The 27,099-nt window shown below is 45.3% G+C and overlaps 1 protein-coding gene across 5 annotated transcripts in view; it reads right to left on the bottom strand.

The window, feature by feature from the left end:
* Positions 1-6,857: 6,857 nt before the first annotated feature.
* The window catches only part of ZCCHC2 (zinc finger CCHC-type containing 2), a 64,997-nt gene continuing 44,755 nt past the window's right edge, over positions 6,858-27,099 (bottom strand). For 2 of the 5 annotated variants that reach the window (XM_045459153.1, XM_045459156.1), the window contains 5 exons: positions 26,371-26,435; positions 25,449-25,543; positions 20,475-20,603; positions 13,041-14,531; positions 9,988-12,073 (listed from right to left, as the gene is read on the bottom strand). In XM_045459153.1, coding sequence (XP_045315109.1) covers positions 12,006-12,073; positions 13,041-14,531; positions 20,475-20,603; positions 25,449-25,543; positions 26,371-26,435 — 1,848 coding nt within the window. In that variant the 3' untranslated portion in view covers positions 9,988-12,005. Of the gene's footprint in view, positions 7,430-9,987; positions 12,074-13,040; positions 14,532-20,474; positions 20,604-25,448; positions 25,544-26,370; positions 26,436-27,099 lie in introns of those variants that run through there. The other 3 variants (XR_006707809.1, XM_045459155.1, XM_045459157.1) reach the window with 3 other exon arrangements.

Below are 27,099 nucleotides of genomic sequence, written 5' to 3'. Positions count from 1 at the left end.
ACTTAGCTATTCTGAAGCCTCGGGATATCGCATCTAAATCCAGGTTTTAAGTTTCTAAACTCTGTGCTTTTAACTTCATGATTTTCAAAATCAGTGCACATCCGAGCAGCCCGGAAGCCTGTGAGATGCCCCCGCTCAGCACCCCCACCCCTCCCAGGTATGCTACACAGTGGGGCAGGGTCCACGTTTCTCAGGCCCCCCCAGACGGCGCGCGGAGGGCCCTGGGATAAGCCCCGGGCCCACTGCATTCTGCCACTTTCACTGGACGTTTCCAACTGTATTCAATCAAGAATGAATTGCCACAGCAAACACACCTCCACTTTCCATTAGGCGGAAAGTCCGATTTAGGAGAGAGCTGGGATTCAGAACCAGCTTTGCCAATGATTTGTTTTCCCTGGGGCCGTACACACTGCGGAGAATCTCACTTTCTCTTTGCCGTGCTTTCCAATACAGCCGAACATGTGCGTATTTTCACACTGAACTTCAGAGCCTCAGACGCTTTGTTATCCGGAAGCATTAGGACATTGCCTCAGTTTGTCATGAGGTGGGTGGGGTGGGAGGAATGTTCTGGAGACCCACAGGAAAAGCCCCTCCGTGAGGCTGGACTTCCCTTTCACTGCCCACGCACTGATTTTCCATCCTGTGGGAAGCAGACAGGATTAATGGTCTAGCTTATTGTCTTTTGTTCTGCCAGGGCCCTACGAGGGTCTGGGGGGGGGGAGGGGGGGGCTGTTCCAGAAAGGAGTCACAGATGCACTGAGGAGCCGCAGGCCACACCTGCAGCCCCCGCTTGAAGCCTGCATTTAAAAACTGGCTTACTTCTTCTTTTACTACGCATGTCTCTATAAATAAATCGCGGAGGAACTCAGCCTTTGTGTCCCAAATAAGGTTGAAGAAGTTACGGGGGGGCACGTCATTGGAGGCCCACGATTTCTGTCTTCCGGGCAAAGAATAAAAGGGGTCAGCAGTGGCCAAGCCCCCTGAAAGTGCCTGGCTGTCCCTACATGGAAGTGACTTGGATGCCCCCAGGGTCTACACCCACTGCCAAGTGACCTGTGCCAGCTCTGGGTCAAGGGCTCGGCAAACACTGAGGAATCCATTTCTGGCACATCGATGAATGCACCAGGAAGTGCCACTGGGGACTGCTCGGTGTGGCATCCGACAAATGTAAAGACAGAGTGAAGCCCTCTGACTGGTTTCTGTCTCTTAACATTCCCACATTTCCATTTCATTGCAGTGGAAAGAACAAAGCAGAAACAGAATAAAAAGACAAAGATTTTCAAAACTCGTACTGGACAAAACATTAATATCCAAAATATACAAAGAACTCTTAAAAGTCAGCATAAGAAAACAAACAACCCAGCTTTTAAGAATCAGCGAAAGATCTGAACAGACACCTCACCAAAAAAGATGACAAACATATGAAAAGACGCTCCACGTTGTATGTCATTAGGCAACTGCAAATTCATACAATAGTTACCACTACATACTTACTAGAATGGCTAAAATCCAAAGCACTGACAACATGAGATGCTGGTGAGGACAGCAGGAACTCCCATTCACTGCTGGCGGGGAAGCAAAATGGAAGTCATACAAAATGGAAGACAGTCCGGCAGTTTCTTAGAAAACTAGACATATCCTACCATGCGGCTCAGCGACTGCACTCTTTCGTGTCTACTCATAAGTTGAAAATGTACGTCCACATACACCCCGCACACAGATGTTTAGAGCAGTTTCACTCATAATCGCCAACTCCTGGGAGCAACCAAGACATCCTTCAGTAGGTGGATGGATAAATAAACTGTGGTCCATCCAGGCAATGGATTCTTCAGCAAAAAAGGAAATGAACTATTATTTCGCGAACAGACACGGAGGGACCTTAAATGTGAATTACTTCACAAGGCGATCTGAAAAGGCTACGTGCTGTATGAATCCAACTAGATGACATTCTGGAAAAGGCAAAACCATGGAGACAAGAGAATGATCACTGGTTGCTGGGGATGGGAGGGAAGGATGAGTAGGCAGAGCATGGGGGAGGGGGCAGGGAAACTACTCTGTAAGATACAATGGGGCCAAAATGTCATACATTTGTCAAAACCCACAGAATGCACGACACAGCAGTGAACCGGCCGTAAACCAGGGGCCTTAGTAGCCAAGTTTCAATATTGGCTCATCCATCATAAAAAGGAAAGCTATAAAATGCATGTAGAGAATGATTGTATGGAATAAAAACGGTTAACATAAACAAAACAAAGTGCAGTCTGGTCCACAGAAAAGAGGCATTCCTAACTTTGAAAGGCCCTAAAATAGGAAGGCGGGTTTGGAATAGGAAAACATTTCTGAAGGGAATGTACCGATGTGTTAGAGCTCCCTGTAGGCTAGGGAGTGCATGATCGCTTGAGTGTATTAACCCTCACAGTGCCCCGTGGACACGCCTGCGACCTGTATGTTCAGGTAAGGGCGCTTCCTCGGACGAGGCTCCAGCTCAAGTGGCCGTTTTAGGATTCAAACTAGACTTTGACGATCACTATGTCACATTGCCTTTAAAGAAAATGAGCAATTAGACGGAGTTTAAAAGACTGTCCAGGGACCTCCCTAAAAACAGACGTATGGTATCATTTGTTGGTTAGTAATTAGATCCTCCCGAAATGCTTGCAAAGTGCTTGCCTAGCGGTGTCAACGTTGCCCCGGAAACGGAGTTCGTGCTCCTCTGTCAGGCAAGCTGCCCTCCCTCCCCTCACCCCTGCTGTCCCGAAGGCAAAGTTCAGCCACTCACCTTTTCCTATGACCATAAATCCCCCGGAGTCGAGTCAGATGTGGCTTCCCTGTAGGTCTCGCTGCTCCTGCATCGAGCCCAGCCCGTAAAAAGACAGCTCCTCCGGTGGCCCGGGGACTCTTCCGTCCCCCGGTGGCGTGAGGCTCAGGGGTGTCTTGTGGACCGGGTGGGGGCCTCCGGGGACCTAGCGGGGACCAGAGGCCGCGGCCGCCGCCCGGGAACCAGGCCCGCAGGCGCGGCAGCGCCCCCTGCCGGCCGCGGACCCGCGCTCAGGCCCGAGCGGGAGGCGGCGGAGGGACGGGGGGAAAGGAAAGGCCGCGGCGGTGGAGCCAACGCACGGTCTCCGCGGGGAAGCCCCGCTCTCCGCTCCCCTCCCCCCCCCCCCCCGGCTCCCTACGGCAGTAGAGAGGGTCCCGCCGCTGCGCTGCGCACCCCCAGCCGAGCCCGGCGAGGCGGCTTCCCCGGAGCCCGCCGGCTCCCGTTCCACGCCGGGCCCACTCAAGCCCGGCGCCCCCGGGTCGCCGGTCCCTTTCCCCCTGCCACCCCGCGCCGCTCCTCTAGGAAACATCGGCCCAGCCCGGGCGACCCCCCCACTGGCCGCGATTCCTGATCCCTGCTGCACCTGCCAGTGATGGCCAATTCTTTCGGGGGGGGGGGGGGCTCATTAAGGGCACACCCTCGCTCTCTCCATCTTCGGGTACTTTGGGGTTCTCATTCTCAACCTTCTTTGACGGCTCTGCTTTGCTCCCACTCCCCAAACTCTTCCCAAACAGGAACTTCCGTTCTGTAGATCTGAGTTTGGGCAAGGAAGGGCGCGTCCAGGGGACCTGTGTTTTTATTTAAACCCTTCAGGTGACTGCAGCAGGTGATCTTTGAGACCAGCGCGGGACTAGCACGTGTCACTAAGCGCCACAAGCTCACCAGTGAGCAAAACAACTCCTGATTTTCTTGGCGACCTGCTTCTCCCGCCTCCCTCCCAGGTGCGGGATAGGCCCGCTCCTCTGTCTTCACCGCGCGCCAACCGCTCCACACACGGCCCCCGCGGGCTCCCGCTAGCTCCGCCTGCCGTCTCAGCTCCTGGCCCGACACACACCCTCCGTGGCAGTGTGTCTTCCGAGCCCCATGTGTGGTCATGCGGTTCTCTTTGCCTTGCCAAGTCTCCCCTCTTTGCCAGGGAACATCGGACTTCGTCCTTCTCGGCCCAATGAAGACGTTGTGCCTTTGAAAATCCTCCCCCAGTTCTTGGCAGGCGGAGTTCACCTCTCCAGTCCCTGTGATCCCACGCTTGTCACCCCGTCACAGCTAGTTGCGCCCCTTAGGACCCTCTGAGGTCCCAGCCAAGAGGTGTTTGCTAAGCGGCTGCCTAAATGTGTGCAGGCCTCCTCAAGCACCAGATGTTTTTATTGCGCTAAGAAGACACAGCACCAAAAGGACAGAGTGTAAATTCCTACACTCCCGCGTTGGAACCTTAAAGACCTTGGGAAGTGCATCTTTATTTAGAGGAGGTCGATAGAGGTCAGGGGTACACAAGCTTTTTTTCAGACAGATTGTAAGGATTTCAGGCTCTGGTGTAACTGTTCAACTTTGCCAACGCAGGACGAAAGCAGCCGTCATGACACATACGTGAGTGGCTGTGTTCCAATAAACTTAATTTGTAGATGCTGAAATTTGAATTTCATATACTTTGCACGTGTCAGGGACCTTATCTGTGGACCTTACGGGTTGCCAGTCTGAGAGCTATGTTCAACCCCGTGTCCTTTGGCACAAGACTCGGTATATATGAGCTTTATTTTTTTGACTCAAAGGCCCCGCAAATGAAAACTTTACGAGTAGAGAAGAACCCAGAAACATCACGCTAGAGGGTAAGGAGGAACAGAAACTACTCTTCAGGTAGATGGCATACAGCCAGAACTGTTCGTGCTGCCATCTAGAGACTGGGTAGCCTCGCCTGAGGTCTTCTCTCAGAACTCTTACCCCCCAAGGGCCCAGAAAACATTCTCCCCTCCCATCAGCACACGGAGACGGCTGGGGTTGGGGTTTGTATTCCTGACCACCCGCAACAAGGCCTTCAAATCGGTTAAGCCAAAAGTAAGTGTAAAGGCAAAGAATTAGAAAACTTGGATAAACCTTTTAAAGTGAAAAAAGCAAGCTTCAAGTCACAGAATCTTGAGACCACTTCGTTCAATTTCTACCACCCTTTCCCAACCAAGCACTCAGCGTTCAGATAAGAAAAAGAAAGGTCTAGGAGGGCTGGTTGTTCTGAGGTGACAGAGGCTAAGACGGAGCCTGCCTGCGAGTCCCCCTTGTCCGATCCTGTCGCCGGAAGCCCTGCAGAATCACACTGACGGGCCTACAAAAATCCGGTGACGTGGGCACAAAGCAGAGGAGACGCCCAGGAGGGAGGGCCGCGGGTTCCAATCCCACTGTGTCAGGCAACTGCTCTGTGCCCTCGGGTACTTGGCCTCCGTGCCATCTCCCCAGCTGCAAAGCGGGGCAGAACACCTGCCTCCCAGGCTTGTTGGATGCTTACGTGGGCTAACGGTGTCTTGGCCTCTAATGGGCATTAAGGCGTTAGCAATCATGAATTCTTCGAGCACCTGCTGTGTGTCTCATTTAGCTTTATGGATGTTGCCGGATTTAACCTTTGCAACTATTTTACAGAGTGAACATTATCTCTGTTCTGTAAGTAAACCCGGCAAAGGTCACGTGTGCCGTGGGCGGGCGCTGGAACAAAATCGCGACGGACGCCGCCTCTTACACAAGTGTGCGTGACGAAGGCACCCAGCATGCAAGGGACGTGCCAGGTTACAGCGGCAGGCCTGTCTTTCCCGCTTGCCCTGCTGCTCCATTTCTGCAGTTCTGTAGGCTTGCAATGAATGGAATATTTGCGTCATGCTCAACTTATCGAGACACCTGGGGATAACTTAAAGCTCAGTTTTTCAAGAGAGGTATTTGCATGTTTAGTGCACGTAGGTGAGAGCTGCTGCTCCCCAAATTTATCTGAGACAGGCGGATGCTTAAAGCCCAGCTCTGAAAATCCCGGGGTTTCCCATCTCCGAAAACCTTCCCTCATCCCACGTCTTCAAGTCCCTCAGCGAGACACAGAAAAGACACGTTTGGACTGACCGGGCCTAGGCCCCGTCCTCTCTCAGCAATCCAGGGGCCCCAGGGCGGTCTCTCTCATTTTACAAGGCTGAACAGGTCACTGCCCCTGGCTGAGCGGAGAAGCACCAGTGGGGGGCAGGAAGCAGCACGTGAGATACAGCACCAATGTGAGGCTGGGGCCGGTCGCCAACGAGGACATCGGCGTGTCTGTGGCACTCACCGCTTCTGAACCCCGAGTTCCTGACCTGTAAGACTGGAAGGAGGAAGATCCCGTACCCTTCACATTGTGCTGCCCAATGAGCACAGGGGACAGTACAGAGGAAACTGTGAAGTTCCAGCAGTACTGGATTAAGATGTTTGTGATAAATTGAGAATGCGGTCGCTGAAAGAGGAGACTGCTCAAGTTACATTTATGGCCAGCTGCCTGCGTTCTTTACGGTTTTGGGCACAGGCTTACAGTCTCAAGTGTTTTCTGTCTTACGTTCAATTTTCTCTGTGTTAGGTCAGTGGGAAAGAACATCCGTTTGCTTGCATTGTCCTTGTCCCCCACCAGGTGGCGCTGCTTCCCAATTAGCAATTTCTTTTGGTGACGGAGGCTGGCTGAGACCTCCTTTTACAGCGGATTAAGTTGGGGCTGCAAGACGGAAGAAAAAAAACATGAAGAGCCACCCGGCCCCCCACCTCACCCCACCCCACCCCCCAAATCTCAAGTAGCAAAACGGGATCTGAGGATTAAGAGCTCTGGTGACCGAGAACTGCTGTCACTGCACAAGAGGTAGATTGCGGGAAGAAGGGTCTTTGATGCCGTCTGTGATGTGCCCCAGTCTCCAGAGCAGAAAATTTCAAAGCCTACAGCCTCTGTGCCCCCAAGATGGACGGACATTTGCAAACACACACAGAGTTCAGGCAACATGTACCCACGCTCCAATCCAGAGGGCTCACATTTTTCAAAGGAGGAATGCATTTAAGAATTAGGTCAGTGTCTCAAGATACTTGCATGTTACAGGCACAAATGCTGTGTTGTAAGCAGTGAACAAATGCTGACGTTAGATGGACCTTCGGAATCCAAACTGCTTAAAGCCAATGTGCTAATGGGCGTTCTCTGGGGGACAGCGCTGCCCCCCTGTGCACGGTCCTCGTGATGGGTACACCTGAGTTGACACCTGGGACCCCAGAGCCCTTCATGCTCATAAGAGCCGGCCCCTCTGCCCCTTCACCACCCGCCCCCCAAAAGGAAGGTCCGGAGATACGGCGACCACGTTTAAAGTCAGAGCACCCCTCTTCCTCACTTACTCCCCCACACCTCATTTCTCTGAAAATAAATGGCCCTTTCTGTGGGGTGGCCGGGGTGGGGGAAGTCAGCATTTTTCTTTATTCTTTGGAGACGAAGCGATGGAAGGGTTATGGGGTCGAACTATTGTCACCGCTTGCCTCCATTCGGCTTCACTGCCTTAACAACCTTAGAGTGCTTTTGTAACCAGTATGTAGAATTGAAAAAAGACGTCTTCCAAGCTCAAATGGATGATGCTTTTAAGTACTAGATGCTACCTGTCAAAAAAAAAAAAAATTATTTTACACTGTGCTTTCATCTTTCTGGAACCTTGTCAGAAAAATTGGATTTTTAGCACTTACGTGAAAAGTTAAATGTGGATCTGCCTTGTGAGCGAACTTATTCTACTCCAGTATCGAATAATCAGAACCGCACGACTCAGCCCATAGCCGCCATTAGTTGGTAGGCTCTCCGACTAGAGTTAATTTTTGAGGACAGGGAATATTTGGGGTCTTTTATCAGTGGACAGAGCTGAAATAACTGAGCCCAACGTAATGCAGAACTGTGTTTTGCTAGGTTCCTCACCACCCCTTCCTCCTAGATTCAGTTCCCCTCCGCGTTTCCAGGTCTCTCAACCGGTGCAATTCTCCTGTTCATCAAAAAAGAATTCAACAGACATCGGCGTGCCTCCTTGGCGCTATTTCATTACGTTCGAACTTTCGCACGTGTGATTTCATTTGACCCTCATGGCTATAATTTAAAATAAAGTCTCATTTCCTCTCTGGGGAAAATAAAGCTCAGAGGCCCCAGGCTCCTTCCCCTTGCCTCCTTCTGTCCCCACTTTTCCCGCTGCCTCACCGGTGCCCTAACCAGCCTTCGAACGGCCAGACTTTCTTTCCTCAACCATCCACGTTTCTTTAAATACGTAAAACCCTGGATTGCGAGGAACTTGTTCTGCGAGCGTGCCACAAGGCCAGCAAACATTTCTAATAAATTTTAACTTGATAAATGAGTGATGTCTTGCCATACGAGTCGTACATTCGGCCAAACACCACATGATCGCAACCGAGTCAATGGTTCCTGAAATACACTTTGATATATACAAGTGCTTTGGGTTACAGACATGTTTCCGGAACTAATTATGCTCGCGAGCCAAGTTTTTACTGTACCATCATTAACGTGTTCTTCCTCTACTTGAAACTTGGTAATTTCTAATTTTTCAACTGACCTCAAAGTCTCCAGCTTGACTCTATTTTACCTGTTGAACCACACACCTCACAACTCTTTCCATATGTTCCATCTCCTACACTGGCCTTCGTCTCCTCCTCCCACATCCCCAGCCACAAAATACAGTCGCTTCCATTCCCGGGCCTTGCCTTGCGTCCCCTCTTCTACACTGGGACCATCCGGACCCTGCCCCTCTCCACATTCCCCTCCTCCACAGAGCCTGACATGGGCTCTTCCAGGGTATGCTTGGCCCTCCCATGCCAAGCCTTCCACGGCACCGTCACCTCCATGCAGGAGGGTGTCAGGATACGGACTGAGGGACCGGATGCTGTCAGCACGAGTGTAAACCACTTGGGAAACAATTTGGCAAATCCTGGAAAACAGCATTTTTGTGTCTTACAACCCAGCACTTGGCACTCCTGGATTTATATCCTAAAGAACCTTCGCACGCACGAACCAGGAGATGGTACAAACACGCTCCAGTGAGAGCAAAAAAAAAAAAAAAAAGAAAAGAAAAGCACCCACATGTTTGTGGAAGGAATGGAAATTGTGTGTTTGTGTTTTTCCCCCATGAGACACAACAGAACAGTGGAAAGTTGGAGACAATGAATACACTGCAGGAATGTAACATCAGGACCCCAAACCAGTAGAGACAGTCATGCAAGACTCCGTACGGGACACCTTTTCCATAAAGCTCAAGAAAAGTAGTACACGGTGTGTGAGGGAGGAGAATGTGACATGTGAGGGGAAGGGCATGGGGACGATAAAGTTTACAGTCGTGGGCTCCTTGGTGCAGCGGCAGAAAAGGAGGGAGGAGGGGACACAGGTCAGGACACGGGCAGCCTGCGCATTAACGTGAAGGTGGCTCACGGCTTGCGTGTCCCACGTGTAGGTGCACGGGTGCCAGCTGAAGGGGAGAAGGGGAGGGCTGGGGCCTCGGGAATGCTGTGATCATTTGGAACCCACCGTCCGAATGGGGCCAGAGGGGACATTCATTAGATGCCTCTGGACAATCGTCTGCTGCCTGGTCAGCTGGAGCCCTTGAGTGCCCGCTATTGCGTGAATACTGGGGGACAACCATAGGACACACAGGGCCTGGGCCACGCGACAAGACCTCAGGGACCGCCACCAGACGTGACTGTATGGTGCACACGAGGAAAGGGTCTCCCCGTAAATTACTGACTGCGTAAAAACGGACTGGAGACTGGGTCACAGCCAACAGAACCGGTGAAATAAAAGCTAGTCAATAACGCACGGAGAGTCGCCCGGAAAAACACCATCGTAATGAATCTGCGAAAGCAAACCGTGTTCTCTACACTTTGGGGGAGGGAAGCCTCAACCAGAAACACAGCTCTGGGCACGCGGCGTGCGCTCGGTGGGCCCGGAAACACAGTCTCTCCTCTTCGTGGTCACACAGGTGACCTCCGAAGCAAGGCTGCTGGAGAAGAAACTGAAGAACATCCAGGTGGTAAAGAAACTTTGGGATTCGCCGCCCCACGTCCCAGGGGAAAACGGCTCGATTCGTGAAAAAGAAAAAACAAATCACCGTGTGTGAGGCCCTCCTCCTTTTCATTTTTACAAAATCTGCAATAAACCACAATTCTTAAGCTGTTTTTCATTTTTTTTATTGCTGTTAATTCAAGGAAAAAGGGTTGCATAAAATCCAATCTGTTCTAGAAATATAAGTGGCCTTTCCAGTACATAACATTTCAAATATCAAAGTATATGGTAAACATACAAATAAGGAGAAGGTAACATACCTCCTATATACAGTACAGTATTTTAAATCATAAAATAAGCTCCATAAAGTACAACTGGCAAGTGGTTCCCAACACGGCCCATACGTGGCTCATCAAAACTCTCACTTGGAACAACTCAACGGCAGCTTAGCAATTAATTTAATAATGTGGTCCAAAAATACCCAGATCAAATAAAATATATTTAATCAAAATAATTTCCTTTATGCGAACTTTCTTCTTTAAATTAAAGCTTTCATCTACCCCTTGACACCCACCCCTTTCCCTTCCCCCCGAACTCCCACCCTGAAAGTTAGTTTCAAAATGTACATTGCTGTTATAAATATAAATGCTACCCATGAAGCATTTAATGAAGCTTCTCTTTTCTTCAAGTTTTTCCTTTTATCTAGCAATCTGTTGGGCTTCTGAACCCAGACCAAGTATTTAAGTTCCTCTGCTGGGCACTGACACTGCCCCACACGACACGAATCTATCCCTTCTGCTCTGTACTGAGGAATGGGAAAACAAAACCAGCCCGACCCTGAACCCCTGACTGTACAGGGGCAGATGCTCATCGCTGTTGAATGCAGCAGTTCCAAAAATACACCCAAGGCTTCCAGATAATCTCAGTGCACTTTAGGAAATCAAAAATTACCTGGAAGCAATTTAGTACATAGATTGGCTTTAAAAAAAACTTTTTTTTTTTTTTTTTTTTGAAAACAGCAGCATTAAACTTAGTGACAGGACACAGACATGCTTACTACTGTCTGAACACACTCGGAAGCCAGTCTTTCACATTATGATCACGCAGAGTGGGAAACTTATCAAAGTGACTTTGCGACGAGAGAGACGGGTTAGGGAACGAACCTGACTTTCGCAGAAACCAGAGCTTCTGCTCGGACTGCAACAGACCACACACATCTCGAACACAACGTATCACTGCTACAGTCGGCGTGAGAAAAGAAGCAATCTTTACTCCGGTAGTGTCTCTTTAGCACGACACGGTGACAGACTACAAGAGAGATCAGCCGTCGACTTTCATCACAGACACAGACACACAGACACACACACACACACACACACACACGACACTCACACGTTTGTTCACTTTATGTCTCTCTGAAGCAACAGGCTAAAAAAGTATGACGAAGTAAAAACTTTTTTTGTTGTTTTGTTTTTTTTAAGAAAAAGCTCTTTGTCCACTTCATACATCATATTTTTTTCAGTTTCATATGGTTTTACTTCTTCCGCTCTCTTCCACTTAACTTGAATTTTGATTTGGACAACAAGCACTGCATATATGTATTTACGTGATGCTGTTTATTACATATATACACACGATTTGGGGAACTTGATTTCTCCTCTCAGATGAAGGTGAAGCACTTCACCCTGGATTTACAGGCCACAGGAAAGGGGGTGGCGGGGAGACGTGTGTCCTTTGCGGTGAAAGTGAGAAAAGCTGGGAAGAAGCAAAGTTTCTCTTTTTCAAAACCATATGACTGTCACCAGTGTTGTAAAAAAAAAAAAAAAAAGAAAAAAGGTCAAATACACAGTTTTAAAGATTCAGTAAACATTGCACACAGCAAGTATTCAGTGTAAAAAAAAAAAAAAAGCACAGCAAACATTTTCCTTTTGATAGTTTGGAGGTTTAAATTACATGTATCATACAGATAAGCCTGTTGTTGAACCAGGAGACCAGAGGCTCAAAAGCAACGCATTCTTTTTTGTTTTGGACATCAGTACAACAGAAATGAAAAACCCCAAGTGCATAGAAATCTAGGAAATGTATAGACAAAGAAACACAAACAAAATACCTTTCCTTTCCTCCCCTCCACACCCCACCATGACTCCCCAACACGTCAGGGTATTAAGCAGTCAAGCTTTACGCGTTTCAGTCTGCAGAATCCAACGTATCATTAGAAGGGGGGAGGGGAGGTGCGTATCTCAGTCTGTAAGTGCCTAAAACGGGAAAGACAGAACTGCTAAGTCACTGCTTACAACGCAATGCATCACAAACCACTACAAGATAACAAAAGGGCATGCTCGCCAGAAGGCAGCTTCCTCCGCACTACTATGGTCCCAAATGGCACACAGGATTACCTTCCAAAGTAAGAGGAAGTTTGTGCTTTAAGTCCAACCTAAAGCTAGCAAACCCAATCTTCCTTTAAAAATGCCAAATACACATTCGCACTTCAAGACTTCTTTTCTGGATGAGACTTGGCAAGACTGACAAAAGCCAAATCCAAGTGAGAGAGAACAGTCTGACGTCTACGTGGAGTTTGTGATCTTACTCCTACTTATTTAAGAACATCTTTCTTGTTCCTGGTGGCGAGAACATTAAACGGAGTTCAAGCTAACTCCCTTGCTCCCAAACCAGTGCTTAAATATTTTGTTCCTTAAAATGCATTAAGCATCTTTTTTTAAGCATCTGCTGGGAAGGGAAGGGGCAGCGTGGCGGTGGGGGGGTGGGGGGGGCGGAGTGTGCATGGGGCCAGCCGGCTGTGCATACGTGTACCACACTATAACTAACAATCATACCTGTCGGGTGACTAGAATTACTTCCCACTTCTTCCTATTTAAAAATTTCGCTTACTCTACCAAACAGGACTGTAGCTTAAAAAAAAAAAGTGCTGCAAACAAGAGATCTGCTATCATGTGACACAAATTCCCATTATATTCCTTCAAAAGTGCCTCAACGGTTCTTAGGCTCTCACTGGAAACTGAATTCCTCAACTCCCTCGCGCTGGGTGGCCCGGATCTACGCTATGTTTTCCCATTTGCCTCTGAACGATCTGTCACTGAAAGCACACCATCCGTAAGTGAGCACACACCAGCTCCTTCTGCCACAACAGGCTCCCCGCGCTCAGTGAGGTGGGGAGAAGCGGGCACACTCAAAAACAAGTCCTCTGGGAGCTCTCATGATTACCTTGTTGACTGGCCTCCATGGACGACTGCTTGCACTCCTGTGCGTAGTGCCCGCTTACACCGCAGTTGTAACATGAAACGTTCCCGTTCTTCTTGGGCCCCGAACCGCTCGTGTTGGCAACTACGTTAGGTGCTGGATACACAGGGTAGAATCTCCCAAACCCCGCCATTTGTTGCATGCCGTAGTTGGCTTGGCTCCCCATGACCGGGTCGTGCACCAGGCCGTTCGCATACGGAGTCTGAGGCAGAAAAAAAGGAAGTTGGTTTCCATTGCTCTGATGTGCTTGGTTGAGGTAGCTGCCGTTGCAGATGGATGGCAGAGTAAAGAACGACGGGACTCGGTACATTGGTCCGGGCATCGGGTTGGGATAATAGTAACTGTTCAGCTGAAGGCTGCCGTTGGTCCCGCAGCTGCACCTTCGCCCGCAAGAACCGCAAGGACCCGAGCCCATCTGCTGCGGCGGCAATACTGTCCCGTTAGCGTTCGTGTTTCCCACAGCGCTGATGTAAGACGTGCTGTCGCTCTGTGCGGTGCTGTGTGTCAAAGCGGGGCTCGGGCTGGGGGCGGGGCCTGGGGTGTGGGTGGGAACCGCGGGAGGAACCGACTGGGCCTGACTGATGCCCGCACCCGCGGACTGGGCCGACGCCGCCGCCGTGCCGAGCACGCTGGAATTCTGGCTGGGCAGCACGCCGGCAGCAAGCGGGGAGCCCGGCAAGGTGTAGGAAGCTGGTGGCTGTGCGGCCGAAAGGCCGGCTGCTGGGAGAACTACCTTCACATTGGTAGGCTGAGGGACTGTCCCAGTGTTTCCCTCGATTTGAGGCACCATTTGATTGAGTCCTACCACCTGGGATGCAGATTTTGCGATGGGGTCCGTGGTAGCCACAGGAGATCCCGGAAAACTACCTGGGCTATGGACAGGGATAAAGGCAGTGTTTGGTGATCCGATGCTCAGACTCGCGGGTGGCTGCTGCGGGATGTTAACCGGGCAACTCTCGGAGGACCCCTGTGGTGGCGGCAACTTCAGCCTCTGAATTGTCAGGTGCAGAGCAGGGGCGCTGCTGTGCGGGAGGAACGCCGACGGAAGAGGTAAAGGGGAAGCCAGTAATTCGAGGTGTTTTTCAGATTCTCCGGTAGAAGCTGTTGGCCCCAGTATTCCAACAGGGGTAGAATTCGTGGACTCCCTTATTGCAGAAATTGCAACGGGACTGGGAACAAGCATCCCTATTGTCTTGCCGTCAGCGGATTTGGGTGGAGGGACGACAACGTCAGACTTCTGGGCACCATTGTGCATGACACAGTGTAAAGCTGGCATAAAAGAAATATGCTGATACTTGGGCGCATGTAGGGGGTCTCCTAGAAGGCCTCCGCTGTCGCTTCCTAACGAAGCAATCTGAACAGGTGGCTTGACACTGACGGTCTGGTTGACAGAACCACAGCCTGTAAACCTGGTTGTTGACGGATTCCCAGAATCCTCAGAATTGCTGTCTGTGTCTAAGGAAAACAAACACAAACAGCTGTCAAAGCGGAACTCCGATCTCTTGCTAGAAATAAACTTGAACTATGTATCTAAAATGAACTCTGAAGTTTGGAAGTGGAGGAAATGTGTCCGTCGGTTACCTGACAGCCAAGAATTTTTGGCTGTCTATGGACTTCGTTTAAAAGAGAATCGGGACAAGGCGAAACCACGGAGATAATAAAAAGACCAGTGGTTGCCAGGGGTGGGGAGTTGGGGGGAGAGATGAAGCACAGGGGATTTTTAGGGCAGTGAGAACGATCTGTAGGGTATCATAATGGTAAATGTAAGTCATTATACATTCGTCCAAAGCCACCGAACGTGTAACAACCAAGAATGAATCCCTAGGTAAACAATGGGCTTTGGGTGAGAACAGTGCGTCAGTGGAGGTTCATCCTTGACAAAAGACGTATCACTTTAGTGAGTGGTGCTGATAATGGCGTAGGCTATTCATGTGGCAGAAGCATATGGGAAATCTCTGTACCTCCCTCTTTATTTTACTGTAAACCTGAAACCGCTCTAAAACAATTAAGTTTTTAATTAAAAAAAAAATCCATGGAGAGATCAGCAACAAAAAGGTTAACTGGAGGCTGAATGAAGCACAATACAAAGACTGAGATTTATTTGGTATCACCTGATTACTGAGAAAAGGACTGGATATTTTTTAACCTTCATCAATTTTAGGCAATTCATTTAATTTATATTCTGTACTCCAAACCCAAGGTCTTCACAGATGTCTCCCGTACATGACACAATTTAAAGGAGCTCAATCACAAGATTGCATTTAACCCAAATATCTAGAGGAAGGGAATGGAAGACAATGGAATAAATGCTCTTACTCTTAAATATTTCAGCGGGGAAATAAAGCCACGACTATAGTTATAAAACAAACGGTGTTAGAACACAAGAAGCAAGACAAATGTAAGAGTGCTGCCATTTCTCCAACAGCAGAACCAGTGAAGCGGCAAATACAAAATTATACTTCATACGGTGTTATTGCTGCAATCACTCTTACGCTTGTGTACAGAAATAACTGCAATCTAAACTTCCCCTGGGTTTCCTTTTGGTATAAAAAGGGCAAAAGAGAAAGTCCAGTTCACAGCATGTAAACATCATAAACCCAGATACTGCAATAATATGTATGGAAACCATGCAATTAAATATTGTGCCTATTTCAATGTCTTTTTGCTCATAAATACAGGCAGAACTGGACAATGTACTTAAAATGTTTACATTTATTAAGGTAACAGTAGCTATAGTCAGCTGTTAAAAATTTTTGAAACAATACTAAAAACAAATCATTAACAGCAGTCTTTCTCAAGAAAGATTAAACAGAACCTGCCTACTGACACAGAATGTCAACAGTGTTATTAGCTCAATTACTAGAAAGAAGAAATTCAATTTATCAGTAAGTGGTTCTAGTATAAACTTCCCTTAATAACTGAGGTGCTTCTTGCTAAACTTTTTTCAAAAAAGTATCCAAAAATTAATAACTTATCCAAGGCATTTTATCTGTAGCTGTACCATCAGAGGAATACACAGTAAAAGATAAACATTTCATGGACCCACGAACACATGGCCAACTAATCTTTGACAAAGCAGGAAAGAATATCCAATGGAATAAAGACAGTCTCTTCAGCAAATGGTGATGGGAAAATGGGATGGAGACATATAGAAGAATGAACCTGGACCATTTTCTTACACCATACACAAAAATAAACTCAAAATGGATAAAGACCTAAATGCAAGATAGGAAGCCATCAAAATCCTAGAGGACAAAGCAGGCAAAAAAAACCTCTCTGACCTCTGCTGTAGCAAATTCTTACTCAACGTATCTCCAGAGGCAAGGGAAGCAAAAGCAAAAATGAACTATTGGGACCTCATCAAGATAAAAAGCTTCTGCATGGTGAAGGAAACAATCAGCAAAACAAAAAGGCAACCGATGGAATGGGAGAAGATATTTACAAATGACATCTCAGATAAAGGGTTAGTATCCAAAATCTATGAGGAACTTATCAAACTCAACACCCAAGAAACAAATAATCCAGTGAAGAAATGGGCAAAAGACATGAATAGACACTTTTCCAAAGAAGACATCCAGATGGCAAACAGACACATGAAAAAATGTTCAACATCACTCACCATCAGGGAAATACAAATCAAAACCACAAGGAGGTACCACCTCACACCTGTCAGAATGGCTAAAATGAACTCAGGCAACAACAGATGTTGGCGAGGATGTGGAAGAAAAGGGTCTCTTTGGCACTGTTGGTGGTAGTGCAAACTGGTGCAGCTGCTCTGGAAAACAGTATGGAGGTTCCTCAACAAGTTAAAAATAGAACTACCCTACGACCCAGTAACCACACTACTAGGTATTTATCCAAAGGATGCAGGTGTGCTGTTTTGAAGGGGCACATGCACCCCAACGTGTATAGCAGCGCTATCAACAACAGCCAAGTATGGAAAGAGCCCAGATGTCCATTGACAGATGAATGGATTAAGATGTGGTGTGTGTATATATGTACATATGTATACACACACACACGCACAATGAAGTATTACTCAGCAATCAAAAGAATGGAATCTTGCCATTTGCAACAATATGGATGGAATTAGAGTGTACTGTGCTGAGTGAAATTAGCCAGAGAAAGACAAATATTGTAAGACTTCATTCCTATGTGGAATTTAAGATACAAAACAGATGAACATAAGGGAAGAGAAGCAAAAATATAAAAACAGGGAGGAGACAAAACATAAGAGACTCTTAAATATAGAGAACTGAGGGCCCTGGAGGGGTTGCAGAGGGATGGGCTAAAAGGGCAAGGGGCAATAAGGAGGACACTTGTTGGGATGAGCACTGGATGTTATATGTAGGGGATGAATCAGTGGATTCTACTCCTGAAGTCATTATTGCACTATATGCTAACTAATTTGGGACGTAAATTTAAAAAAATAAATAAATAAACATTTTTTTAAGTTCATCTATTTTTGCGAGAGAGAGAGAGAGAGAGAGAGAGAGAGAGAGAGAGAAAGAGAGCGCGCACACATGTGCACGCGCTAGCAGGGGAGGGGCAGAGTGAGGGAGACACAGGATCTGAAGCAGGCTCCAGGCTCTGAGCTGTCAGCACAGAGCCCGACGTGGGTCTCAAGTGGCAAGCTGTGAGATCATGACCTGAGCTGAAGCTGGACGCTCAACTGATTGAGCCACCCAGGTGCCCAAAAGATAAACACTTAAGTCCAAAGAAGATACAATATTTTTCAGGTGGTCAACTAAATTTCCATTTGAATTGGGCTTTCTTTAAATCTTAAGTCATAGTAAATGGCCCCATGAGTTTAAATGATGCCAAGCGGTTTTCTGAGCACTGTAAGGACTCATGTAGCAAATCAGGGATGGTCTCTCCCTTTTTTGCACTGGCTTTGAAAAGTATAAAAGTCTTGAAACAAAAGCCCATAATGACCAACAGAACAACAAAGTCACATGCTTTTTAAAGCAACCTTTTTGTGTACTCAAAATTCTAAAAATGATTAGAGTTTTTTATCACAGTGGACATCTCCCCCCTCCTGCTGGTTTTAGATATTCCAAATGATTCTTCATTTAGGGAAGGCTCATTTAGCCACTTGATAACTGAGCCTATCCTAAAAAGGGCAAGTTCCGCCATCTAAGCCACCAACTTGCCAAATCTGACAACACGAAAGGGAGGCTGCAAAGTAACCCAAGGTACAGATGCACTCCTCACAGTTCTCAAAGAGGCCAAATTGCACTATTGGCGTAAGAACCCCAGGATTACTGGTACGTCCTCCAGAATTGGGCATGGCATGTGAAATGAAACACACTGAACGCTGGTCTATTCTGGAGAAGGCATAAAAATTCTCTCATTTAACCTTCGTAATAGCTCTAGGCGGTTATTTCCTTTTTTTTTTTTTTTTTTTTTTCCCTTTCACAAGAAAACTGCAGACCAGAAGTACACTGTTGCCTCAGATTAGCAGAACTGGGGTCTGTAGAGTCACTGCACACTATGTCTGATAGGACTTCACAACAGCTGCACAGTAAAGATCGGTTTTATTTGTATGTGATGCAGGAGCACTTAGGGCCATAGCTCCCGAAGACCTGACCGGATGCTCTGACACAGAAGCTCAGGTCTCAGAAAGCTACGGTAGAAGGATGTCTACAGATCTTCAGGTGGCCCAAGAGAAATCATTCAATACCTCCTACTACCATGGGTACACCTTAGAACCAAAATGTTACTAAGCAGATGTTCATAACCAAGATGTTACCAATCAGATGTCTTTGCCATGTGTGAAGAATGACATCCCCATTCAACATACACATTTTTGAAATGTCATTTCCAGAATAGTAAGGTAAGTATCTCTGACACTCCACTCCTGCATAAAAGGAACAAGAATTCTAGCAAAAACTGTCAAAATCAACTTTTTTAGAACTCTGGAAATTAACTAAAGGCTTACAGCAATCTGAGGAGCGTTTATTCAAGAAAAACTACTGAATCTCTTAAGAAAAGTGAGCACTGTGGCATTTTAACTTGCCCTAATTCCAGCATACTTTCTCTAGCTCAGAAGTAGCCTTATAAAGGAATAGTTTTGCAACTACAGTAGCTATAAAAACTAGCAGCCTAGCAGCCACCAGAAGAAACATGGGTGGAGCTATTTAAAGCCCCATCCCCAAAAAACTGTCATTGTCTATCTAGCAGTTACAGGTCACTCTGTGTTAACAGCTGCTTACCCACAGGGCATTTGTCACAATCAATCAGCAGCAAATGTTTAACAACCTGGCTGCCTGAGGCAGCACTACCAGTTGGGACTAACAAGAGACTGACCAAAAACCTTAAAAGGAAACACTGAAGAATGAGACGTCCGCAGGGAGCTTTGAAAAGCTTGCACATATTCTTGAAAATCTAGAAGGCCATGTTTAATGGCTTAATGTCAGGGCTGTTTACACACAGCCATTAATGTCGAGGGCTGTATGTAAACCCAGGAAAGCACTGAGAAAGCACTACAGTCTCACTTTTGGCCAACTCTGATCTTCTATTTGAGGAAGAAGTGAAGACCTAAGACGTACAGAAAACAAATAGCAAAATGGCAGATGTGAATCCTACGTTATCAGTAATGACAGTAAAATTAAAGGGATTAAACACTCCAATCAAATGGCAGAGATGGGCAGCATGGCTACAAAGCCATAATCCAACTCTATGCTGTTGTATCCTAAGAGAGACACACTTTAGATTCAAAGACATAAACAGCCTTAAAGTGAAAGGACAGAAAGGGGCGCCTGGTGGCTCAGTTGGTTAAGCGTCTGATTCTTGGGTTTCAGCTCAGGATCTCAACAGTTCATGAGTTGGAGCCCTACGTTGGGCTCTGAGCCAATAGCGGGGAGCCTGCTTGGGATTTCTCTCTCCCTCGCAATAAATAAACAAACAAATAAACATAAAAAATTTTAAAACACACGTGAAAGGATGGAAAAAGTAGTGCCCTACAAACAATACCCAAAAGAGAGCTGGAGTGGCTCTATTATTGTCAGATAAAATAGACTTTCGGCCAAAAACAGTTACTAGAGACAAAAAAAAGAGTATTTTATAATGACAAAAGAATCAATCCATCAGAAGATAGGAAACTTATAAATATGTACCTCTAGCAACATACACATTTTCAATCTTTCTATACTGGTAAACTACTTTATTATGACTCTTTTCTTTCTACTTAATTTCATATGCAGTGAAATAAGCTTAAAAAAAATCAACACTGCTAGGAACTTCCAAGTCAGTGGTCATTAAGGCACCCTTTATACCAATTAAATTTAAAATTAATAATGACAGTTATAGGAGTATAAAATTACTTATGTTTGACAGATTTTAAGAGACAACACACATTTCCCTCCACCATCCCCATATCCCTTCCAAAGAGCAAACCTCTGTCTTTTTCTTCTTCGCTTTCAAAGCTTTCTCTTCCATCATGTCGTGGGCTAGAGGGAGAACTGTAACTCTCTGAAGAGGTTTCTCCACATGTGTCATGTCCAGATCCAATGTCCAAATTCACATCTAAAAATAACAATTCTATTCTTAAAAAATCATGTTAAGTATATTAATTTCTGAATTGAACCATTAGAATCAGCTATAGCCGGGGCGCCTGGGTGGCTCAGTCGGTTAAGCGTCCAGCTTCGGCTCAGGTCATGAACTCACAGCTCGTTGAGTTCGAGCCCCGCATCGGGCTCTGTGCTGACAGCTCAGAGCCTAGAGCCTGCTTGGGATTCTGTGTCTCCCTCTCTCTGCCCCTCCCCGACTCATGCTCTGTCTCTGTGTCTCTCTCAAAAATAAACATTAAAAACAAGAAAAAAGAAAAGAATTAGTTATAGCTGTAAAAAGTTTTTTCTTTTAGTTTTTCTATAATCACCTAAAAAGCTGGGCCTTGAGGTAAAAATTCATTATTACAACACAATTTTAATTGAAAATAACTGAATAACAAGTACATTCTTAAGACAAAGGCACAGGGACAAGTCAATCTTACGGACTTTAAAAAAATCAGAGTTAAAGTTCATCACAGGGTCTGCTCAGTAGGAGCACACGGAGCCATTTTCTGAGTCTAGACATTTTAACTCCTCAGAGCTTGTTGGAAAATTCATTCTTTATCAGAACTCAGGAACAGAACTGACTGCCGGAATGTTTATTTGGTCGAATCACTATGCCTGAGTATTTGAAACAGAGGAAGATGCTCCCCATCTGGTAGACTGATTAGTGCCCCGAGTTCCGCCCAGAGGCCAACATGGGGTGGGGCGGGGGCTGTGGTGCAGATCGGCCCCGACCAATCAGCTGTTTCTGTTCGGGGCCCAGAGACAAGATTACTGGTACACCTAGTACTGGACACTCCTGCACTGGCCCAAACTTAGGTCACTGTTCTATTCGTTCCAGTAAACCCAGCTGAGCCAGCAGCGATTCTGCCTCACAGCAAGCACCCAACACACGTTTAGGACAGAAATCCCCACAGAAGGAATTCTGGAGAGATTTCAGGACTAGAGATGAGTGAGCCGCTTCTTCGGCAACCTGGCAGAATCAATAAAAGGTAATCACTTGGACAAAATAGGTGTGAGAAAAAAGATGTGATTTGTGTAATACGCAAATTAGTTGACTACTCTGTGTCTTTTAAAGGCATTAAATTATAAGGAGGTTAGTACTGTTAAAGATGACCCACCACTCAAATGGTAAATCAATATTAAAGAATAAAGTCATTAAGAATGCAGATGATGCGGAATCCCTTTGGGTAATAAAATGCCAAACTGCCAAGGGAAAACTGCACAAGATCTCATGAGGCTGTACCGTGTGGCAGAGGAGCGACTTGGACAAGAAATAATTTTACAGAAAAGTCATCTGGAGTACACTTACACACGGTAATAGGTTCTGAATTTCCAGTCACAACATGACTGAGGAAAGGGACGCAAGTGAATGTCAACGGCACCTGAGGACAATCTAATGTGCCACGGTGGCCAAAAAGCCTGGCGTTAACTGGACTACTAAAAATGAAACCTCTCAAACTGTGGCATACATGCAAACTGTTCATGTAAGTATTTCAACCAGCATAATGAACAAAATGAACAATTCAGTGAAGAGAATCAAAGATTCAATGACAATCTCAAGCCAGAAATGATGGGCTGACAGGGAGCCCCTGGGGGGAGGGTGAGCTGAGATCTATCTGCTCACTACAACTCAGACAGTGAAACTACAGTGGAGTTGTTGAAACTTCAAGGAGCTAAGTTTCAGACTAGGTTTAAAAAAAAAAAAGCAGCTATTTCTCAAAATCACAGTTTACAGAATGATTTACTCTCGATTATATTAGCCAGTAAATACTCTCATCACCAAATTGCCAATATAATAATTTGCAGTTTTCAAAGAACTAAATACATAAATCTAAACCTATACTAAACAGAATTTTCTTTTTGATCACCTGGAAGGTGCAGAGTCTTTGGAATTTTTATCATCAGAAATCATTATTATGTGACCCTATGGAGTCAGAGTGTGGAAGGGGAGCATGAAACAATTATGCCAAAGGATGTTTCACGCACCGTCCTTTTCTTTTTCTAAGTTTATTTATTTTGAGAGAAAGAGAAACAGAGCACATGAGCAGGAAAGGGGCAGACAGAGAGGGAGAGGGTGAATCTCAAGCAGGCTCTGCGCTGTCAGCACAGAGCCCGGCGTGGGGCTCGAACTCATGAACCACAAGATCGTGACCTGAGCTGAAGTCAAGAGCCGGACACTTAACTGACTGAGCCACCCAGGCGCCCCCCCCCACACTCTCCTTTTAAATAGAAGCATAAACCTTTTTGTTTATTATCACGTCTCAAAGAGTAAAAGGTTGTGCATGTTATTAAGAAGACAAAAAGCAAAACCTTACAATATTAAACACTATTCTAACAATAAAAATCCTGGTTATTAGTATTTATGAACAAAGAGAAGTCGGGTAGACTTAAGAACCATTTAGATACATGAGATGACAGAAACACAGTGGGTTATTATAGGAAGCTGGAGACTCTGAAGTCACTGAAATCTGTCATAAGAATTACTGAGAGGTCAACCATCTCACTGCCCCCAAACTTCTTGGTGCCACAATCAGCAACAGACGAATGGGGTGGAAGAAACACAGGCGATGCAGTGGGAAAAAGTTCTTAATAATGCAGATGAAGTAAAGCACACATCGTTTTAGCAGAGAAACTTAAAGCTTGAGGTTTTAAAAACAAACACAATGCAAAGAAAACAGATGACAAAGAGCAAGCACTGCCACCGTTTTTCGGGGACACAACATGAAGGGAGGCAGTGAGGGACTTTTGGTCCCTTCTGTGTTTTTAGAATTTTCAACAATATAAATGTCTTATTACTGATAATAGAAGTTAAATTTTAAAGTTAAAACTAAGACCCAGACAACCTACCAATCAGAAGGATATGACATTTTTAACTCCAATACACTATCTACTACTTTATGACACGTAGGATTTGTTCCACAAAGAAACAAAACCTTAAATATATCTTACGTTTACTGAATGCTTAAAGGTAATTCCTTCTTTATAACCTAATATTTCCAAAGGAAATTAATCAACAGAGGTTTTTGTTGTTGTTGTTGTTGTTGTTGTTTTAAATTGGAGTCAGCAAACATCTGAGTTACATCTGGTATCAATGCAAAGCTGTACAAAGTATATTTTATTTATAGTCACACTTCATGACAAAGAATAAGGTTTATCTTAATAAAAAATCCTGAGGTTGTATTTTCAGAGTATTGGAAAATAAAGAGAAAAAGGAATTGGAGTTTGGGATGCTATTTATAAGCTCTTAATAACCTACAAGTGTATGTTTTCTTCTAACTTAGAATAAGGAAAAGAACTAAATTACTGAACATCTATGTGCTCAGCACTAGTTAAGTGCTTTTCAGATGTTGCCATATTTAATGCTTACAATCCAGGGCGGGAGGTTATTAGTCCTGTCTCTGAAATGAGAGAAATTAGGCTGCAGAGAGGCCACACATTTATGAAACTGGAGGACAAGACTCAAACCCACATTTGTCTACGATCAAAGTCCATGGAACTTCTCTGCAAGTATGAGGCTAAAGAGGATAGAAGACTTGTGTGCTTCTTCAGTGAGCAGGAGTTCCCAAATCACATGAGGGACGAGAGACAGAGCGATCTTCTGAGGGTGGGATACGTTTGACAGAAATTTCAACTGGGGAATGATCCGATTTAGGATGTGACCTAGGAGACAAATATGCGGGCAGTGTAGGAAGTGAGCTGGAAGGAGGAAGAACAGAGACAGGGAGATCTGCCACAAGTAATTTTCAACCATCCGCCGACAGAGACCTTTTGCCATTCTTATTTTAGCTTTTTTCCTCCTCCTTTTAGCTGCCACCACCACCACAGGAAACCTCAAAGATAGTTAAGTGTTACAATATACTCATAAACGACGTGTTTTTTCCCCCCATGTCATTTTTTCCCCAAGGACAGTTCAGTTAGTTAATTCAGTAAGTTGGCCAGCTGATTTTAGAGGAAAAATGTAACCATATTTCCTGTATCAATATTCAATCTCTGTGAATAAGTACCTGGTTTTAAAAACACACTCCATTAAAAAATATATATATTCTGGTTATTTATGTTGTATCATCACAACTGAATGTACTAATACTTGCATAAAATTTAAATAAAAAAAAATCCTTAATTTGTGAAATCAGTCCAATCAACAAATGTGGGAGGTACACACATGAACAAAACATACTCCTAGGGGTCTAGGGCCTTTTATTCTCTTTTGTCTTTGCTATTAATGGTACACATAACACAGAAAAGTTATTAATGAACCAGCAGAAAGGACACTTCTCAAATGAATACAAAACCTGAAAATAAAGAAAACTTAAAAGCAGGTAAATGGAAACTATACAAATCTAGTACAATAAAAATCTGAGTGTCTGCATTCCCCTAGAACTCCGTAAAAGCCCACAAAGGACAGTCATTAAAACATGAAAACGTCAACAAGATTCTAAAAACGACTTTACACAAGGACAGGGACAGGCTTCCATGAGGGCTGAAAGGATCCCCCACGTGCTCGGACCTGTGCTCTGGAGCAGGGACAGGCCCGAGAAGTGGACAAGTGAGGAGCCCGTGGCCTGCAGAGGAAGGAAACGGTGGGGAAGCACAACCGTGGCAAAGGAAAGGTTCACCTCTATGGCTGCTTCCGACTTCCTAAATCAGTTCCATTAATACTTCAGAATGGTTTAATTCAGAACCTGCTATTCCCGTCCGTGCAAGGTTAGCAGTATAATTTCAGGATCAGACACCACAGCTCAACAGCTACTAAAACAGGTATCATGCCAAATACATGTAGGTGATGGGTATTTGAAAGAAAAACAAACTTTCTTACCTTTCACAGAACCACCATGGGCATGCTGGGAAGTTGAGAGTCTGATACCATTTATTCTACTATTCAATCTGTTGTCAGTTTTCTTAATTTTCTCCCTAAACCCAAAATATACATGTTACTGACATTTTTTTATAAGGCTCTCTAGAGAACACAATAAATAGTATTACTAAAATTCTGTTTTTTATAGTAAAAAAACATTTTTTTTTATTTTTTATGTTTTATTTTTGAGACAGAGAGAGACAGAGCATGAACGGGGGAGGGGCAGAGAGAGAGGGAGACACAGAATCGGAAACAGGCTCCAGGCTCTGAGCCATCAGCCCAGAGCCTGACGCGGGGCTCGAACTCATGGACTGTGAGATCGTGACCCGAGCCGAAGTTGGACGCTCAACCGACTGAGCCACCCAGGCGCCCCTAAAAAAATTTTTAGTAAGGTATAATCTAATTTTTTTTTTTCAACGTTTATTTATTTTTGGGACAGAGAGAGACAGAGCATGAACGGGGGAGGGGCAGAGAGAGAGGGAGACACAGAATCGGAAACAGGCTCCAGGCTCTGAGCCATCAGCCCAGAGCCCGACGCGGGGCTCGAACTCACGGACTGCGAGATCGTGACCTGGCTGAAGTCGGACGCTTAACCGACTGCACCACCCAGGCGCCCCTAGTAAGGTATAATCTAAATGCAAGATTCGCCCTTTAGTGTACGGTTCGGAGAGTTTTGTCCCTCCAAACTGAATATATTTTGACAATAGCTTTATTTTGATCATCTGCGTTTGCTGACTGTTTTGAATTAAAAAAATTAGGCCTAGAAATAAAAATGTAATGAAAATACTATTTATTCTACATAAACAAAACATGCCCATAGTCAAAGCCTACATGTTGCCTTTCTTACCAATTCCTATTACTGGAAACATGAAATTGAACCTACTTTTCTATTTGTGGCTTTCCTTTCTTCTTATTTATTGAAGATAAGCTTCGTTTTTCAGTTGAATGCTAATGGGAAGAATAAAAAGAAATCAGACTAAAACTAACCCACACTCATGTAGATATCCTTCTATTCTCCTATCAAACAGTAAAATGACACACTCCCAGTAATATATTGTGAACAAATTCTGATTTCTAACCTATTTCTTGAAGATACCTACCTGAACCACTAAAATTTGCACATTCTCTGATACTCAATATTAATCTAAGAAAAATACCTATTTTTGAATTTTGCTTTTAAAATGGCCCCGTATTCTTTCTTCTGAGCACAAAATAAAACATACAAATAACTGGCATTTGCTTACACGTTCAACAGTGTTCTTCTGAAGTACAACACAGTTTTATCAACTTTAAGAAGAGAAGGTGTAGGCGCTGAAGTAGAGACAGTAAAGGTATAATTGAATGGACTCTGAAAACAGGCCATTAAGTATGACTAAGGTAACATACAACTTCTCAAAACATTTCGTTTGTAAAACCACATTCCAGTAGAGGTTGACATTTGGAGCTGAGTGCCGACCAGAAATAAACATCAGTTAACAAATACATTTTCTGAAAAGAAGGTGGCTCTCTCCATAGCCTCACCAGTAAGCCTTCCCCTGCATCTACGGTGCTTGCGAGCATTCTGCGCTCTGATTACACCAACTCTGGAGAAAGCAAATATTTCCTAATTACA

This window comes from Leopardus geoffroyi, chromosome D3 (assembly GCF_018350155.1).
Source record: "Leopardus geoffroyi isolate Oge1 chromosome D3, O.geoffroyi_Oge1_pat1.0, whole genome shotgun sequence".
NCBI lineage: Eukaryota > Metazoa > Chordata > Mammalia > Carnivora > Felidae > Leopardus > Leopardus geoffroyi.
The sequence above is the reverse complement of the archived record's forward strand: the minus strand, read 5'-3'. Positions and strand labels throughout refer to the sequence as shown.